General features: G+C 35.5%; 1 protein-coding gene across 1 annotated transcript; it reads right to left on the bottom strand.

Annotated features, from left to right (window-relative positions):
* Positions 1-14,703: 14,703 nt before the first annotated feature.
* On the bottom strand, positions 14,704-15,866 carry LOC136818549 (uncharacterized). Its single transcript, XM_067074877.1, has one exon. It carries the CDS (start codon positions 15,828-15,830, stop codon positions 14,889-14,891), a length of 942 nt encoding a protein of 313 aa, XP_066930978.1. The 5' UTR covers positions 15,831-15,866; the 3' UTR covers positions 14,704-14,888.
* Positions 15,867-18,930: the final 3,064 nt, after the last annotated feature.

The raw sequence follows: 18,930 nt of genomic DNA, 5'->3' as shown, positions 1-18,930 counted from the left end.
CTGTCCAGAAATGGACTGTCAATCATTGAAACCAATTTTTGAGCCTTCCGGTACATGGTGTAGCCTGTTAAAGCCTTGTTGCTGGGGCGTTGCTAGGGAATTTTCCGAAAATATAGGTCATCTTTAAAATTGATTTATTGAGCCAAAAATGAATTCTCCACGACAGATTTTTGATATTTGGTAGTTAAAGGATTGATCTTTCAGGATCTGAAAAAAAATTTCAATTTGGAATCTCAGGCCGGGAATAACTGAGAATCAAATCCAACCGGTATTTTCAAGTAGTGCAAATCTTCGGCTTCAAATATCCGCCATTTTGGAAAAAAATTTTAAATTTTTGTTTTTGTTTTTAGAAAATGTTTATGGTCTTGTGTATCTGTGCAAAATTTCATGCCATTTAGACTTATCAATAAGGAGTTATAGCAATTTGAAATTCTGGTCTGTAAATTACCGGTCTGTATTTTAGACAAAATTTTTGAAACTCCGGAACGGCTTGAGCTCTGAGGCTCAAATTTTGGAATTTTGTTCCACCCATGAACCCCCACAACATATCTAAAAAAGAAAAAAATTCAAGACATCAATGATCCCACTTTAGATGATTCAGGGATTTTCTTAGGTGCAATTGCTCTTAATATATATATTAGTGACAAAGTAAATAAGATTCAATTACGGTAAAATACTTTTCTCAGAATATATGGTCTTTTTTTTTGTCAATCAATTTAGTTCAATAGTTTCTTTCTCACAGTTAATCATATTTAATGGGGCAATATTTGGAAATGTGTCCTTCCTCTTTGCATATGAAACAAACTACCGATTGTTCACAATCGCCCTGTTCTTTATCGGCTTTAATAAGCTTTATTTGATTCATTAAATCTTCAATTAAATACTCCATTGGTGGATCAACTGCCTCTTTCAGCAAAAGTGCATGGGTTGCTTCACGGTACGTCTCTGGTTGCTTCATTTGTAAGTAGTTCCTGTATCCAGAATCTAGTCCAGCAATCATGATATCAAGTTTTGTTTGGTCGGGAACATTAAGATTTTGAGCAATTTTCTCAAGTCGGCTCAAGAACGTGCTGATTGGCTCTCCATGCTAGGAAATTTGGTGTAAGAGTTGGCGTTTTCGATACTTAATTTGTGGCACGTCGAATTCATCTGTAAGTGCTTGTTTCAAATTATGGTAGTTTGCACGGACGTCTGCGGCAAGGGTGCGATAAAATGTAAGTGCCCTGTCTTTTAATACTCGAGTGAGGAGCTTAGCTTTTAGCTCGTCTGTGAGCTCGTAAAATTCAATTGTTATTTCATAGTTGACGAAAAATTCGGTTATATCATCCGCCGGGTCGAGTCCAAATGTTGGTAATGACGATATTTCGATTTGTCTTGGAATTACAATTTGTGCGAAAGCAGCGGCTTCATCTTGGGCTACGGCCATTTCTGCTTGCTGTTGAAAACGGTTTATGTCTCTGTACAATTGTCTGTAATTGTTGTCGTTTTGCCTTTTTAGGATGAGTTGACGCGGTCAGATATTCCGGATTTACTGACGGTCTCCTTTCTGATTATTGACAAGCTTCTTTATTTCGATGTGGTTCTTGAATGTTCAATTAAAGTTGGATTGCTCTCAGTGTTCTGTCTTTTCCACTTTTAATGATCTGTCATCAATATGTTGGTTCATTAATTGGTTTCAGTTATAATTTTTTTACTTAATAATTTCATGCATCGTCTTTTGTTCATTGTTTTTTTTAGATATTGTTTATTAAAATACGTGTATTCAGTTTTATTTTTAGCTATACGTTTTGCTCGAGTCTTCTTTGCTTCTTATTTCTTTCAAATTACCGCGTAATTTGCTCGTATACATGTATACAAGTCAAATCCCTGATTTGACCCGTAGAAGCTGAGAAGTCTCTTCATAACACTTCTGCACCAGCTTCTACTCAGGAGTTTCTTCTGTAACTTTATACTCCTACAAGTTCATTGTTCATATTATTTTCAATTAATTATTTGTGTAATGTCTATATTCATTTTCTTCTCTTTCATTGCCATGGTCTTCCTTGTTGCGTTAATTTAGTCGTTATCCTTCAAGGGATCAATTTGATATTGATCAATCGATCGTTTTTTTCTATTGTCAATTGGTTAAAGTTCTTTCAGACTTTATCATGAGGCGTTATGGTAAGATGACTTCGCGAATGTCTATCTTCTATCCAACCTCTTCTCTCAATAATGGTAAGATAATTGTTGCTGGTTCGGTGTTATCGATTGCCATCGAATTTATAAATAACTCTCTCTCTCTCTCTCTCTTTGAATATCGTAATCGGTGTAATATATCTCAATTCGGTAACGAATATCAATTCCTCTGTCTCCAGACAGAATACCATCGTAAATAAACCATATTTCATTCAATTGTTTCCACGAGCTTAAACAACCGAACAAAGGTAAAATATCCTTTCAACTCTTACGTTGACATCTCCCTGTGCACAATGGGATGCTCAACTCGTTGATTGATATCATATCTTAATTAGGCTGAAACCAAGTAATGTCTACTCAGCTATAATCCGTTGATACCGCAAATCTATGCCAATTGAGCATATACATACAGCCTTAACCTAAGTTTTCAATTTCATTCTCACTCTCAGCGCGTAGGATATCACAAAACATATCATGTAAAACATTTAACATTCAATATATAAAAACTCTATTGGTGAAACAAACATGTAATATTCTTTCAACAAGTTGCAAGTTGGCGTCTCCGGGCCCTGGAACACTCAACATCTTATGAATTTAATATCACATCTTGGTTCTTGAATAATCTTTTTCAAAAGTAAATACAATCAAAAAAAAATCTTGGTCAAAGGGAACTTACAATGTTCTTCAAACTCATGCGATCTCTCGTCACTCTCACGCTTTCACTTATTTCTACGTCATGTCTTTATCCTCCCGTTTCATATTTCTCTAATGTTTCTAGTCAAGTTTGGGATATTTGAAACCAAAAATATATACACTATTTACACAATCGTTGTAGATTCTCTCTTCCCTACTCCTCTCATCTCTCATTCAAAAAAGAAAAAATATCACTTACAGTTTTGGGGACTTTCTTTGAAGTCTAAAAGAAATACTGTTGGAGCAAAAAACATTAATATACCACAACAACAAACAAAGTCCACTTCTTGGAATATAAAAAAATCATAAACAACACACATTCCAACTACTGTTCAAACGCAAAAGAAATGAAATACAAAATACTCACTAAAATTGAAGGTCTATAAATCGAAACTGTATCTCGGACTTGAACCTCCATGTCGTATATCCCCTGCTTGGATACACGTAGTTATATGGTGCTTTTTGAAAATGTGTTCGAAATATGCAAAGATATGAAAACTAGAAATAGACTAGCCGTCACCCGGCGTCGCACCCGCCGAGTAGAGTGTTGTTGAACACATCAAAAGCCCTTTGGATTGTAAATATTATTGACAGGTTGGTGAAGAGCACAAAATATAAAATTGGATAGTAAGGTATGAAGAAAAAAAGTTATTCTTACATTTCGCCATATATTCAATCTGTTACGCTATCACGTCACATGCCATGTTTTCTATAATGAATGAAAAGGTAAAAAATAAATGGAATGTACCTATTTAAAATAAGTTAGAAAAAGGACACTGTTTTTAAACTTATAGAAAAATGTTTACTTACCTTTTATGTATAGCGGGAACAATACAACCATACCATATACCAATACAATACTCAATACATTCATTAAATTAGTATCTTACTGAAAATGACAAAAAGATGAATCATATTAATCTTAAATTGATAACAATTGGTATATTTTTGCAAATAATATCGAAGAACCTTTTCCTAACGATTCCAATTATATGAATGGGACATTGACATTGAAAGATTGGCGTATTAAATAAACCTTGAAATGTATAGATACTAAAGTTTATGTTTGATTTTGCAAAGAATATCGAGGTAATAATAAAGGTTTCTATCTTGCCCTGAAAGACTATAAGTAGAATTAAGCAATATTATTTCAAAGTTGTGACTGACTGTTTTGTTAATTTTCTACTTGTCATCTATAACCCTGTGTGAACCATGCACAGGCGACTAAATAATAGAAATATCTAACCCTGTGTGAACCATGCACAGGCGACTAAATAATAGAAATATCTAACCCTGTGTGAACCATGCACAGGCGACTAAATAATAGAAATATCTAACCCTGTGTGAACCATGCACAGGCGACTAAATAATGGAAATATCTAACCCTGTGTGAACCATGCACAGGCGACTAAATAATAGAAATATCTAACCCTGTGTGAACCATGCACAGGCGACTAAATAATAGAAATATCTAACCCTGTGTGAACCATGCACAGGCAACTAAATAATAGAAATATCTAACCCTGTGTGAACCATGCACAGGCAACTAAATAATAGAAATATCTATACACCTCTGAGTATCATGCACAGGCAACTATAAAATGCTAACTCTTATGAATAAATAGACTGGGCAAAGGTAGGTTAAATACGCGATCTTCAGGGATTAATTTATGCATATGGCAATGATGTTTAATCTTTATCTAGTAAAATACCTAACTTCAAACTCTAAACGAAATTGTCAACAGTAGAAACCTTTCCTTTTTTAAGGGAATGATCTGAGTACTTCATTTTGTAAATTCTCAACGGGAACTCAAATCCTGGAAACATTTTTCTGAATGAAAAGATACATTATAGGATATAATCAAAGATTTAAACTTGCAAGTGGAACCTTGTTGGAGTAACAAAAGTATATTCAAGCAACTATCTTGTCCTTCTTGCTATAGTGGTTTTGTGAGAATTTTAGGCTTAGTCAGAAAGGTAAAAACTAAAATGTGCAAGACTAATACAAAAAATTTTCCATGTAAGCCTTTCTAAGAGGATCATCCATCGATTATTTATTGTAGTCAAGCTATGTTAAATCGATCATAGCTTGACACCAGTGGCTGCCTCTCCAGAAAGACTTACATGGAAGACTTTTTGGTCTATTTTATAATGGTGTTGGTGTTGGGGGGTTTGATTTGCATGCTGCAAGGAATTATTCTTCGCGCTCCAGGACGACAAAAAACCAGCTGAATCCTGCCCACCTTTCTCCACCCAATGTTTAAAAGATTTCGTCGACCGTGGCCCGCCGTGTATGCTACGATAGCGGTCGTAAGCCTTTCTTGAAAGGTCTTTCTTGTTGGCCAGCTTCTCATCATCAAAAACCTTCATTTCCTCTTCTAGTCTTGCCTTCTCCACCGTTAATAATTCCCTTTCCTGCTCCAATTCATTTCTCATCCTTTCTAATTCCTGCCTTTCGTTTCGATTATTTAACTGTTCCCTCTCCACCTTTTCTTTCTCTTCGCTCAGCCATACTTTCTCACTTCTCAGTTGTTCTCGATCTTCCTCAATTGCTGCTTTCATCTTCCTTATCCTTTTCTCTTCCGCTGTAATTTCTTCCATTAAAAAGTCATCGCTAGTCTGTGACATGATTTTTAATTCTAATTTGTTTTTAATTTTTGTCTGTAAAGAAAAGATATATATTAATTAATGGTAATCCCAAAACAATTCATATAAAACAGGCCTTAAAAATAAAGTGTGATTTTTACATTGGGGAAGATTTTAGACATGAGAAAAAAAGAAGTTAGTTCAAATGTCTCTTTGGGTATTGAAGAGATAAATACATATAAATACATCTACATAAATTTTTCCTATTAAAGTTGGACAAAATAACTTAAACTCCTTAAAGGAACAAATTTTGGCGTAAACATATTTCGGTTAAAAATGAAAAATAACTTTACAGTGGAGATTCAGTTTTGCTTAAAGCAAATCACTAATTAAGTGAAGATGAAGAAAGCATTGATTATTTCAAATTTGGACAGGCAAAATACACCAAATTTTTCGAAATCTTTTCAGCGAAAATTTATTCCTTTAAGGTTCGACTAAGCCTTGACTTTCAGTTAGCATTTTTAAGGCATATTACATATGCTTTAAAGATGTGTAACAGGGTACACCTCGTGAAGGTAAGACATTTGTACCCCACCCTAACAAAACACTCAAACAACGGATTCAATATTAGGGTACAAAGCTGCTTAAATTGCATTAAAAATTGATTATCAACGAATAATCCACAAAAGCAAATAACAGAAAACTTGTTCAAAATTAACGAAAAAGCCTGAATATGAGAGTATGACATCATCTGTGAAACAAACACTATCAGCATGTTTCAAAGATTTGTAGCTATAACACTACAACACTATGAAAACATTATCAACATTCATAGTGCAAACTCTTTAAAAAAACTTCAAATTGAGTGAAATCATCTGTGAAACAAACACTATCAGCATGTTTCAAAGATTTGTAGCTATAACACTACAACACTATGAAAACATTATCAACATTCATAGTGCAAACTCTTTGAAAAACTCCAAAATTGAGTAAAATCATCTGTGAAACAAACACTATCAGCATGTTTCAAAGATTTGTAGCTATAACACTACAACACTATGAAAACATTATCAACATTCATAGTGCAAACTCTTTAAAAAAACTTCAAATTGAGTAAAATCATCTGTGAAACAAACACTATCAGCATGTTTCAAAGATTTGTAGCTATAACACTACAACACTATGAAAACATTATCAACATTCATAGTGCAAACTCAGCACAAAATAAAAAAACAATGCAGTATATGACTTCTGTACAAATTTAATGTCATGATTCAAAAAAAAGTAGGAGTCATTAGGATAAAGAAAACATTAATATTTTTATTATTTAAATTAATATTGCATCTTTACTTTTGATTTGCAACTTTCATATCAATTGTGTTTTAATGAGAATTTAATTTATATTAAACAATAGCATACACATACACATCTGCAAGTTCCACATTGTTATGGGTCAAGGAAATATACATTATAATAGATAATGTAGCTTTTTGTAAAAATTTAATCAACATAAAAGGGGTTGCGGAACGACCGTTCCGTTTTCGCAAAGCGAAGAAATTTCGACACTAACAAATTATTTTTATAAGTCAAACTTTTATTGATAATGTTTTCCAACTCAACTCTTTCTTTTTTATAAGAATTTTACGAAATAAATAAGCAACGACATTGATTTGGGATGTGTTCCATTCAATACCTTTTGTCAACCATTCTAGTCAACATCATGAGTTAAATATTCAAAATGGAAATATAGAGAATTGAAATTTTGTCATATTCAGAGTTGCATGTAAATTGTAAATGAACAAACGTGTCAAAATAAATTTTTGTCAAAGGAACATGAAATTAAATTTGTGCAGCAGGTCAGTAAGCAGCTTTGATTTGAATTTAACACAATAGATAACAATCAAATCTCAGTAAACAATCAAACTAATTGGACTTCAATGAAAGGGCCAAAAACAATTATAATTTAAATTTTAAAATTTTCAAGGATGTCTAATTTTCACTTTATAAACTGTCTTGGTTAACTTTTGATAATATGAAATGTTCAGTTGTTTGACCCTTTCATCAAAGTCAATTCTTAATAATGAACAAATGAACCCATTAAACAACCATAAAATCTGTCGGTAAACAATATTCTTTGTAAAAGAAGTTTGACCAACTTTTCCATGATGATTAGTGTCTTTGATATATATCTTGACACTCTCAAATGATCTTGCCCGGGAAAAAGCCACATAAAGTTGACCATGACTAAAGCAAGGCTTTTCAAGTAGTATACCTACTTTATCATATGTTTGGCCTTGACTTTTGTTTATGGTCACGGCATAAGAGAGTCTCAAAGGAAATTGAGTCATCTTGAATGAAAAGGGCAAACCAGTATTATTTGGGTCGAGAGCCACCCTAGGAATAAAGTGTCTATCTCCCTGATGTGCACCAGAAATGATCTCGCATTCAATAATATTTTGGTGCAAATTTCTAACAATCATTCGGGTACCATTGCACAAACCTTCCTGGATGGAAAGGTTTCTTAAAAGCATTACTATGACACCTACCTTTACATTCAGGCGATGTCGAGGCATGCCTGATGGAGTCAAGCTGTGTAAAAACTCTTGAGGATAACGATCAATTTCATCCTGGTCATCTGAGATGACTGAGTCAAAACTGAAATAAGTTGTTATTTCCCCTGGTAATCTTTCTAAAACACCATCATTTATTTGAAAAGAGTCAAGATTAGTGGGTGTGAGAATTGCTCGTTTAGAAAAATCAACATCCAAATTCCCAAAAATACTGTTGATCAAATCAGCCTGTGAAGGAACGACACAGTGATTTGGAACCTCAATGCAGCCTTCATACGGGTCATCTGGCTTTATAGGTAACTGAGCTCCCCCAAGACGCAACAAAAAATTAGCAAATTCTTGTTCACCCTCAGCAGCCCTCATATTTCGGCGCAAGTAGTGGATTTGCACATAATGCCAAAGGCGGGAACGTTTTAAGCAAGACTCGACAATTTGAGCAGCACCCCCACGTCTAACAATTGGAAGTGTTTGACGAAAGTCTCCACCTAGAAGAATTACTTTGCCGGCAAAAGGAACATTACTATTGCATATATCTCGGAGCATGAGATCGATACCTTCAAATGCAAATTTTGGTATCATACTGGCTTCGTCAATAACAAACAAATCACGTCTACGCAGATATCGCGCATGTGCACTATTTGCAGTTACATTACAGGTAGAATTATCCAGAATGGGGACTGGTAGTTTGAAAAGGGAATGCATTGTCTTACCTTTATCTAGTAGGATTGCAGCTATGCCAGTCCAGGCACACGTAGCAATCTTCTTGTTCATCCCCAACAATTCCCGGATGAGAAAATTGTAAGTGAAAGTTTTTCCCGTACCTCCTGGGCCATCCAAAAAGAATACATTTGGATGTGCACTATCATTGTTTACCACAGCATTGATAACTGCTTGGCAGACTGTTTGTTGATCAGCATTCAGTTGAGGACGTAACAAATTTGCTTGTTGTCTCATTTCGTCGAGATTAAGATCATCATCTTCAGGCAATGCTTCTTCTAACATTGGCAAACCAAAGTCAGCAAGATGCTTACCGAATTGCTGAAGATGCCTTTCAATGCGTTGAAGTACCATATTTTGGGCGATAGCTTCTTGATGATTTCTCAAGGAGTCGTGCATCATGTCGAGGTGAAAGCGTTCCCAGATTTCTGGAGGATTATTGACCTCTCCATGGATCAAAATCATACAAAAAACCTTACGGATTTTACTGGCAGTACCATACTGTGCTACATTCTCCATAGTTGTGATCTTGCAAAAGCCCACGTGCAATACATGCCTCTCTAAAGGTTGGATGAAGAACACCATTGAACGTTCTAAGTTCCTCAAATGATGTTGCTCCAGCCACATGAAGCAATAAAATAGCTCACCCTCTCTTACCGAAGCATTATACATGCGACTTACTAACTTTACATTTCTTCGACGCATCTTCCATTTCTTTGTTCGAGCGTCAAAGACATAATGGTATGGAATATCTGTGTAAAGTTTATTGTGTGCACCTGGATCTGTTCAATTTAGTTCAAACCATGCAGTAAGCTTTGTGTTTTTGCGGTCTGCTCTCTCCAAAGCATTCGCCTCATCACCTTCTCTAAAATAAACCATTTGCTCATTCGGGAGATGCAAATCAAGCCGGATGACAGTATGGGTGGAATCATGGAGGTTGTAATCAAAAATACGCCATGCTGCCTCAGGGGCTGAAACATAACGGGCATCAATAAACTGCTTTATTTCATTGTGTTCAATTTCTTCCACTATTTCAATGCGTGCTTGATCATGACCCTTGTATATGTACTTAAATAAATACTGGATAGCTTTAATAGAGGTACATGCTTCAACATTGATGTGACAGTTGTACTTCTTGGAAGCCCAGGGATTATATGGGACAACCCACCTGTTATCCAACTCCATATTGCGAACAGTGACAGTACGACCATCTTCTCGTCGCTTGTGAATTGGATAACCGTTATTTGCCATAATGGTTTCATCGCTGAATTCCTTAGGATACTCTTTACTACAATGACCGTCTTCCATACATGGCGAGTTGGGATTGATGGCACCACATGGACCATGAATCATTGTTGCTTTGATGGTTTCATACAATTCAGGATCCTCATTGATATCTGGGATCTCAGCACAGATCAAACTGTCAATGTCTTCAGGGGAACGTATTTTGTCACCATCCTCAAGAGTAATCAACATATGAGCATGGGGTAGGCCACGCTTTTCAAATTCAATTACATGAACAGAAACTTTACCTATACCAAAGATACCTTTAGTTAGAATGTCGTTTTTAAGTGCCTTCAACTTTGCACTAAAAACACGGGAAACTAAATCAGGACGATCACTTGCGGTTTGGCCTGGTAAAAGGTTTTCCGTAATCTCTCTCCATTTTGGGTTACATGTCATTGTAACAAACAAATCAGGCTTACCAAATACTGCAACCACTGCCATAGCATCTAGATAGAGTTGGTGCATGTTACGGGGACTTCCTGCAAAGGTTGATGGTAGAATAGTGACCCTACCAACTCTGGCCTGGCGTGCTTCTGCTTGATCATTCAGATAATCATGCAAACCCCTGTAGCGATCAGCCCTGATTGTAGCCTGGTTGGTTCTATACCAGTGTAATCGATCACCTTCGATTTTTGTATAGCTATCAACCAGGTATTGCTGGAAGAGTTTACCAGCATGATGAAGTGCTGAAAACTCAGGGCGTACAGCAATACGATGTTGATAGAACTCTTTCATACTTACCCTGTCTCTTCGAGGACGATTTAGTATTTGATTATCAAGATTGTATGCCATCTGGGTAATCCATCCTAGATCACCGTGAGGGAACAACAACGGATAGGTTAATGGATCATTGAGTTGTGATGTATAATCAATTTTTTTCAATGGTTGGTCCCTGGGATAAACAACAACATCTCTGGTGGTTGGGGGAGCACCATCATCGCCAACAAAAACAGCAGCAACTTCATTGTTATCATTACCAGAACGCATGATCATCCTCACTTCAGATGTTGGACGATTCTCCTCAGCAGCATGGATCTGTTCTCTTTCTTCAACTTCTTTCATATTCAGATATTGTCTTACCCAAGGGGAAACTTGGTGTAAAACAGTTTGTATGGTAGCCATAGTATTGCGATTACACTCGGCAGCAGAAGGATTTGCCATAGCGCTCCGTATCGCATACGTCATAATTTATGCATAGGAATATTTAGCGCAAAGTATTGTGGGCGAACCCGTACAAAAATGTAAACAAAGATGGCCAATTCACAGGAAAAGACTGCTGTAAATTATTCTATCCTCGAGGAAACTGATGTTCCTGGCGCCAAATTAAACAAACCTCCTGAAAGTTGTATCGTGGAAGAACTTAAAAGATGGCTAGAATGTCATTCTTTAAAAAAATCTGGGAAAAAGGACGTTTTAATCCAGAGAGTAAGGGATGCATTGCCTATGAATCTCCCTATCAACCCAAGTGTAGATGGGGGAAAGTGGTATGTCATCAAAGCCAAAAAAATCAACACTGCTCCTGTTGCTTCTTCTACATCTGCTGATGCTGTCCCTTCTACATCTGTTGATGCTGTCCATTCTACTTCTGCTGAAGCTGTCCCTTCTACTACATCTGCTGATCCTGCTGTTCCTTCTTCACCCACCAGTAATCATTTACCATCTGATGGCTGGAAAGTATTCCCCTCTAGAAACATTCCAAAAAATTTTAACTACGGACATGTGTATTTTTATATGGTGGAATCTATTGGAACTGCTGCAGATATTGTTGACAACGATAGTGACAGTGAGGATGACCTGTATAGTACATGTGACACTGTTACTGCAAAACCTCTGAAAAAAGGTAGAAATTTATTGAAAAGCGGATTTGTATCAAATACTCAAGATAACTTTAATGAATTGAAACAAGAATATTATATTCAAACTCACGTTCACCATTCAATGAAGAATGAAGATCCATTAAATGTCAGTGTCATCGTTAGTAATGTTAGTGGGTACGTCAAGTTTTCAAAGTGTGATTGTCGAGCAAGTGCCATTGGAAGGTGCTGTCATGTGGCTGCACAACTGTTAAAACTAAGTGACACTTCATCAGAAAATAATATTGTTATTCAACCATAAACATCAAAGCCTTGTACATGGAACAAGGGCAAAAAACGTGAAAAAGAACCCAAAAAGTTACACGAAGCTGAGTATTGTTCAACCAAGAGAAGGCGACCATCTGAATTGTATAATTTTGATCCAAAGCCGGAATCTATGAGAAAGGTTTCCAGCGAATCAACAAAAGAATTTATTGTCTCTATGCAGTCTGACCCTAAGCCATCAATGTGGGAATCACTCTTGCCACTACGCTATGAAAACTTCAAACTAGAGCAAGCTGACATTGAAGTGTACTGTAATTTGACTCTGTATTTCATTGAAAACATTGAAAGAGAAAACAGTGAATTTTTTAAATATAAAACTTTCGGAGAAATACCAGGTACTGATGACCAAGCAGATTCTGTTCAATGGCATCGCCAAAGGAGGCTTCGTATCACTGCTTCAACCTGCAAAACTGCAGTTACTCTGGGGGGGAAATTTTTCAGAGTATGACTCTTTCCATCCACATTTTTCGTTCATAAGTAAGAAACTTTGGTTTCCCTCTAATTGCACAAGCATCTACATGCAGTATGGGGTAGAATACGAAAAGATTGCATTGAAAGAGTACGGAGAGAAAAGGAATGCTTCAGTTACTTTAAGTGGACTGTGGATCAATAAAAAGTACGCACATTTAGCAGCTAGTCCAGATGGTCTTCTTATCAACGATGGTAAAATTCAGGGAATTTTGGAAGTTAAATGTTTAAAAATTTTGAAACTGCATACTGTTTCTGATATTGTGAATGAAGAATGTCCAAAAGCTGAGGTAGCACGACAATGTTTTAAATTATCTGATGGAAAATTAGTATTGAAGAAATGCCATATGTACTATTACCAAATTCAACTGCAGCTTTTGATAACAGAAACTGATTTTTGTGACTTTATTCTTTACTGTTATAAAGGACCTTCTCATGTAGAAAGGATTCTACCAGACTTAGAACTTCAACAAAAAATCATTACTAATACTCGATTGTTCTGGGAAAAAGTGTATATTCCCGAATATTTTTTGATGCGTGTCCCAAGAGATCTCTTACCTCTGGTGGTTGAGTGATATTAGTTTATATTTAGGATTTATAATATGGTTTTCAATTCCAAGTTGTTCTCTATTTGATCTTCTGTATTCAATCTCGTATAACTTTTTAAGGTTTTTTCTTTATTTTGATAGTAATAGTTTCATGTGCTAAGGCTTTGCAAAATGGAAGTAAGAAATCAATTCAAATTTTTTTTAAATAGATTAAAAATTACAATGTATAGCAATGTGCCCTCCTAGATTAAAAAATATGCAACTCTTTTTAATTATAACTGTCAAAGTTCTTTTATCAAGAGTGTGGCAGTTTTTGTTCAACAGGACAAAATGCCAGAAGTTCTTTGATTATTGAGATGATTTTATTTAAATTACATTATTTTATTTGTAAAAACTTTTTTGCAACTGACTGTCAAGATTTTATCATTTTTTAAAGATATGATTTGTAAAGATTTTTGGCGTGCCGGGACAGCCTCCGTGCAAATAAGAAAATCTATAACTCAAAATTTCTTTTTAAATTTGGCTCAGAGTCCTTTTGTCAGTGTTGGAGTTCCTGAGAGGGATTTGATCCAAAAACATTTACTACCAACGTCCAAAATTGTGGTATTTTTCCTCATTTTATGCTTAAATTTCTATCTAATTTTTTAATACCATTAAAAGATGCTAAATATTGCAAAAAAATACCTCTCGTTAGAAATTTTTGGTTGCTATTTTAGTTTCTTTCCAGCCCTGAGCCGAAAATTGGGGTTAAAAATGTCTATCCCTTTAACAGCTTATTTTTCTGGCTCTCTCAGTAGTGATCTTTAGGTCTATTTAGATCCCTTTTTGAGAGAGGGATTAAGCAACAATAAGGGGGTGAGATTTCTGATATGGACAGGGGTTGAACATGTAAATTGTTTATATTTGGAGTGCCATATAAAAACAAGGTATATTTGTTTTGGGACACTCTTCCCTCCCGCAAGTAAACAAAAAATAATGGGTGCCGTGTTGCCCTTATTCAAAATTTTAGGCCTCTTTATTTATAGAAACAAACCCCTTTTTAATCTTGTGTCCCTTAGTATCAATGACAATAAAAATTCAGATTTGTTGTAAAATTATTTGAAATTTGGGAAGGTTTCACTGAAGTTAAATAAAACAATTTTGATTGTATTTGAAAGATTTTCTTTCCCAGTACCCTTGTTTTAAACTGGGATTAATGAAGTAAGAACAAAGATACAATTTAGACTAATTAAAAGCCAAAATTAAAAATATATACAAATTAAAATATCTGATTTAAATGTAGAGCAAAAATACCACTAAGATACTTAAACATCCTGAATTGACTTTTTAACATTCAGAAACCAAAATAACCAAAAATAAAAAAATAGCTGGCTGTTCTTGTACAAAGTAACAATTTGGTTCGATTTCTGAAAAGACAGTAATTGTTATGATTTCAAATCATTTTGGTTTGGGTCTCTGGTTTAAACAGAAATATTCAAAATAATAACAATTTCTAAAAAGTTTTTTTTGCAAGAAAATACAATGGCTAAAAAGGTTGTTTGTTTCGTATGATACATGTCGGAATTAAAACTGGGGGGGGGGGTCGACATCTTATGGTATCATCTCATTCACCAAATAAATTAGCAGGAGGGAAAATAAATTTCTAAATCTCAATCTAACTTATACGTACTTTTTGGTGAAACAATGAGAAAAATGAAAAATTTAATTTATTTACATAAAAACTCTTGGAAGTTAACCAACATAGATGCTACAAAAACTAGCTGTGATGCCATTGGTACTAAATTCAGGGGAATTACCCTGTCTAAAAGTCTGAATTTTTTTAAACGTTCATTAAACCTTTCCACGTGTATTCTAGCCTTGGCTATTCTTTTAGTTAAAATTATTTCCTGTTTTGTGAATTTTTTCCGTTTACCCAAGAAGGGAGGGATAAAAATTGTTGCCTGCTTAGGAAGTAAAAGATGCTGAATTGTGAATCCTTTGTCAACAAGAAAAGAGTCTTTGCAGTTAACATGTTTTAAAATACCACATTGATCAAAAATATCGACATCTGAAATACTGCCTTCGTACAAATCTGATACAAAGCATGCAGCACCATTCGGGTTAACAGCTATCAAGCATTTCATAGTACAATGACTTTTGTAGCTTGAATACAAATGTCCCTGTTGCTTATAGTCACGTGGTGTCTGACATTTAAATTCAGTACAATCAATGCTTGCCCTAATCTTTTTGAATGGTCGAAAAACTTTTGGTAAAAACTTTCTAAAAGCTTGACGTTCAGGAAAAATTTCAAATGATTTAAAGTGATGAAACATGAACATCATCCAGGTTGTAAAGACTGTACGAATAGTTGTTTCACTCACACCATAAAAATGAGCCAAAGTGAAAATATTAAATCCTCTACGTAATCGAAGTAGAGTGACAAACAGTTGTTCAGGTAATGTTAATGAAGTAATTCTAGTTTGGGTAGTTGACTCTTTTTTGTTGCTGTTCCAATATGTCAAATTAAATTTTGCTTCTCCAAGGAATTCATATAGTCTCCAAAAATGATTTGGTGAGAGTCCAATAAAATATATACATTCTTTCACAGATTTTAAAATATTGTTGATATCCATTGGATTTGTTAACCTGACAGGTGAATGAGATTCCATTTGCTGTTTGGATTTTATTAAAGTTAACTCATTTTTCAAGACCAGGTTTTCAATAGCAACTGCCAACTTATCTGGCTCTGTTTCGGTAGATACAGTTGAAGTTTGAATTACAGCAGTTTGCGTTTCTGTTGTCGAAATTGACATTGGTTCGGTTTGAGTAGAAGCATCTTTAGTGCGAGGTTCAGGTTCAGGTTCAGGTTCAACAAGGTCCATATCAGCAAAACCAGGTTGGTTAGTTTTCGAATTCTTTTTGATTGTCTTACTACTATACTTCTTTTTTGGAATTGGTTGACGAGGTGCTGGTGCTTTTCGCTTTTTTCCAAGCTTTATCTTATTAACTTCAGACACAGTCAAAGTAGCTGAAAAAGGGTCTGGATTCTCCTCAGTAGGACCAGAATTATTGAAAAAATGATTGGTACAAATGTAAGTGTGTCCCTTGATGTTTTGTATTCCAAAATCTTTCCTGCCACAGGCATGTGCCCATCTCTTTGCTTTCTCTGTTCTGATGTTCTGTCTCTTCTTTTCCCAAAGAGTCATTGATTCATTTATTTTACCAGGTTTCGGAAAGGGCAAAAAAGATGTTCCAGCAGGTAATCTCTCAGGATATCTCGTGTCATTTGGACAATTTCCCCAGCAACAATGTTTTGTTGTGCCTTTTCTGCTTGAAGAACCAGTGTTTTCAGTCGCCATCTTTGTTTTCGTGTACGAGTTGCGATCCCATAAAGCTTTGCGAGAAAAATCAAAACAAACCTCGAAATCTATTTTTAGATTCGCCGCGGAGCGCTATTCTGTTGTTCAATGCTTGTGCTGCCTCAATGAGATAAATTTGACTGAGCGACGCTTGGGCATTGTCATCAGGAAATAATGCACCATATCTATGACATATCTGTCCACAAATTCTGAAACAGGGAGGTCCCCGTCCAGGTGGGTCAACGATATTGGCAGACATGGAAACAAAACTAAACAAATTGTTGTAAACACGAATCAGCTTCCTGAAATTCTTTGCTTCTGCAGAATTAGATGTAAAGAGCTCACGTAAATCATCTGGAAACGGCAAAGCTGGGGGTAGCCGTACTGCTCCCTGAACACAACAATTGAATAATTCATCAGGGAACTTGGTTGCATTACAGTGTGGGCATTGAACATTAAAATCCCCAATGTTATGTCTTGAAGGTAAGCCAACAACTTGGCAAATATGAGCACGTGCAGCATTGAGCAATGGTTGATTTCGATTTTGGAGGTTCAAAATATCACGTCTCCTTCTTCTGACTCCTTGCTCTTGTAACTCATCCATTTGATAGACTCTTTGACGATCGGCATTATTCTGTCTCCTTATGTTTTCAAGTCCGGCATCTGCACCAGCAGGTGGTATAACTACATTATCATCATCATTCGCAACATCAGGCAGCACTACTCCATCAATCAATAAAATACGATCATTATTTACTGGAGGAGCAGCAGCAGGAAGCTGTTGTTGTTGTTGTTGATTAGCAATGATTCCTACAGCATTGATTGCGTGATCACCTCTTCTTCGGCGTGCATCAGCTATATCAGCATCATCTGCAACTCTCCTGAATACATTCCTAACTTCTTGTTCTTGGCCATCGTGATGATCAGCAATTGGCCTGAACTGGTGCTGAGCCCTTGCATAATCATGATCTCACATTGAAAGCAAAAAAACATAACTTACTATAAATTAAAAAAAAAGTAACATACCTGTATGAAGGAAAATGGTAATGGAAGGAAATGTTTACCAAACAACAGCTAAGAAATTTGGTTGACTACAGCAATAAATCTTGATATTCTTCTTTCTTCTTTTGGCCTTGACAGCTTGAGAATTTTTTCTTTTTCGTTGGAAGATGAACTTGGATTTCTTTGGAGGCTCTTCCAGTGTTTTGACCTTGAAGCCGCTATATTGACATTTTCCAAATATGGAGTAAGTATAGCCATATAAGGAAAAAATTAGCTTCACGGCTATAAATCTGGAAGCGTATAGGGTTTCTTAGCTAGTTATTCACCTTGGAAACGGTGCCATATAAGGAAAGTAATATGGTTAGCTCCACGGCTACAATCTGGAGAAGCGTATGGGGTTTCTTAGCTAGTTATTCACCTTGGAAACGGTGCCATATAAGGAAAGTAATATGGTTAGCTCCACGGCTAGAATCTGGAGAAGCGTCACCTTGGAAACGGAGACCATATAAGGAAAATAAAAATGGTTAGATATTAGATATAGATCAATAAATAATAAATGGCGTATTTCTATTAGGCTGTTCCATCTAGTACCCAAAGCTAATTCAAAAAATTCCACCCTGTCCCTAAATACTTATTCATCAGGGATTCACCAAAATTTTCTAGAAATGTAATAATGTCAATCATAATAATGTTATTTGCTTGAAAGTATAGTGTTTGTTGGGTGGAAATTATAAACCAAGCAAACATTAAACATTGATACAAATTCAAGAATTATGCACAAAAATTATAGTAAAAATGTCAAGTGGATAAAATTTAGGATAGGTTAATATTTGAGACTATCACCCCAGATTGCGACTGATTTCCATCCTCATCAATTGGGATTTTTGGCGAAAGCTCATAGGGAAAATGAAAGCAAGAAAAAGAAAAGAGGTTGATCACAGTGATCTTTTATTGGAACTTTTGTATAATCGGGATTATTTTGGCTAATATCCCTAGTATCTCCTTAAGTAGTGCTTATTAGAGGAGGAAATTTGGTATATAAAGTCTCCTTATAGCAATGTAAAAGTAGGAAAAAAAGTTTTTTGATACATCAAACTGTTCACTAGTTAATGGGCACTTTCGTTTTCGAGAGATCCCTCTATCCCGTCCTCATCCCGGTTGAGATCCCTCTAAATCGGAATCAAGATAATTCCAGATAGGGAAGTGGTAGAGACTTGAAATTTTCACAGAATGTACTTATACTTATCCTCTAAAGGATAAAAGAAAAAGAAAGCTTTTTTGTTCAGTTAATTTCCAAAAATTTAGCTAAAACAAGGAAATTTGAATCCGATTAATCCAATCAAAGATCGCCGTGGATTTGTAAAAACTATATTGTCCAAAAAAACTTTTATCGGCTTAATAAGGCAAT

This window comes from Clytia hemisphaerica, unplaced genomic scaffold (genome assembly GCF_902728285.1).
Source record: "Clytia hemisphaerica strain Z4C2 unplaced genomic scaffold, Clytia hemisphaerica genome assembly, whole genome shotgun sequence".
Taxonomy (NCBI): domain Eukaryota; kingdom Metazoa; phylum Cnidaria; class Hydrozoa; order Leptothecata; family Clytiidae; genus Clytia; species Clytia hemisphaerica.
The sequence above is the reverse complement of the archived record's forward strand: the minus strand, read 5'-3'. Positions and strand labels throughout refer to the sequence as shown.

Bases quoted from the DNA above. Each gene is read 5' to 3' on its own strand.
- LOC136818549 (XM_067074877.1), bottom strand. From the start codon at position 15,830: ATGGAATCTCATTCACCTGTCAGGTTAACAAATCCAATGGATATCAAC.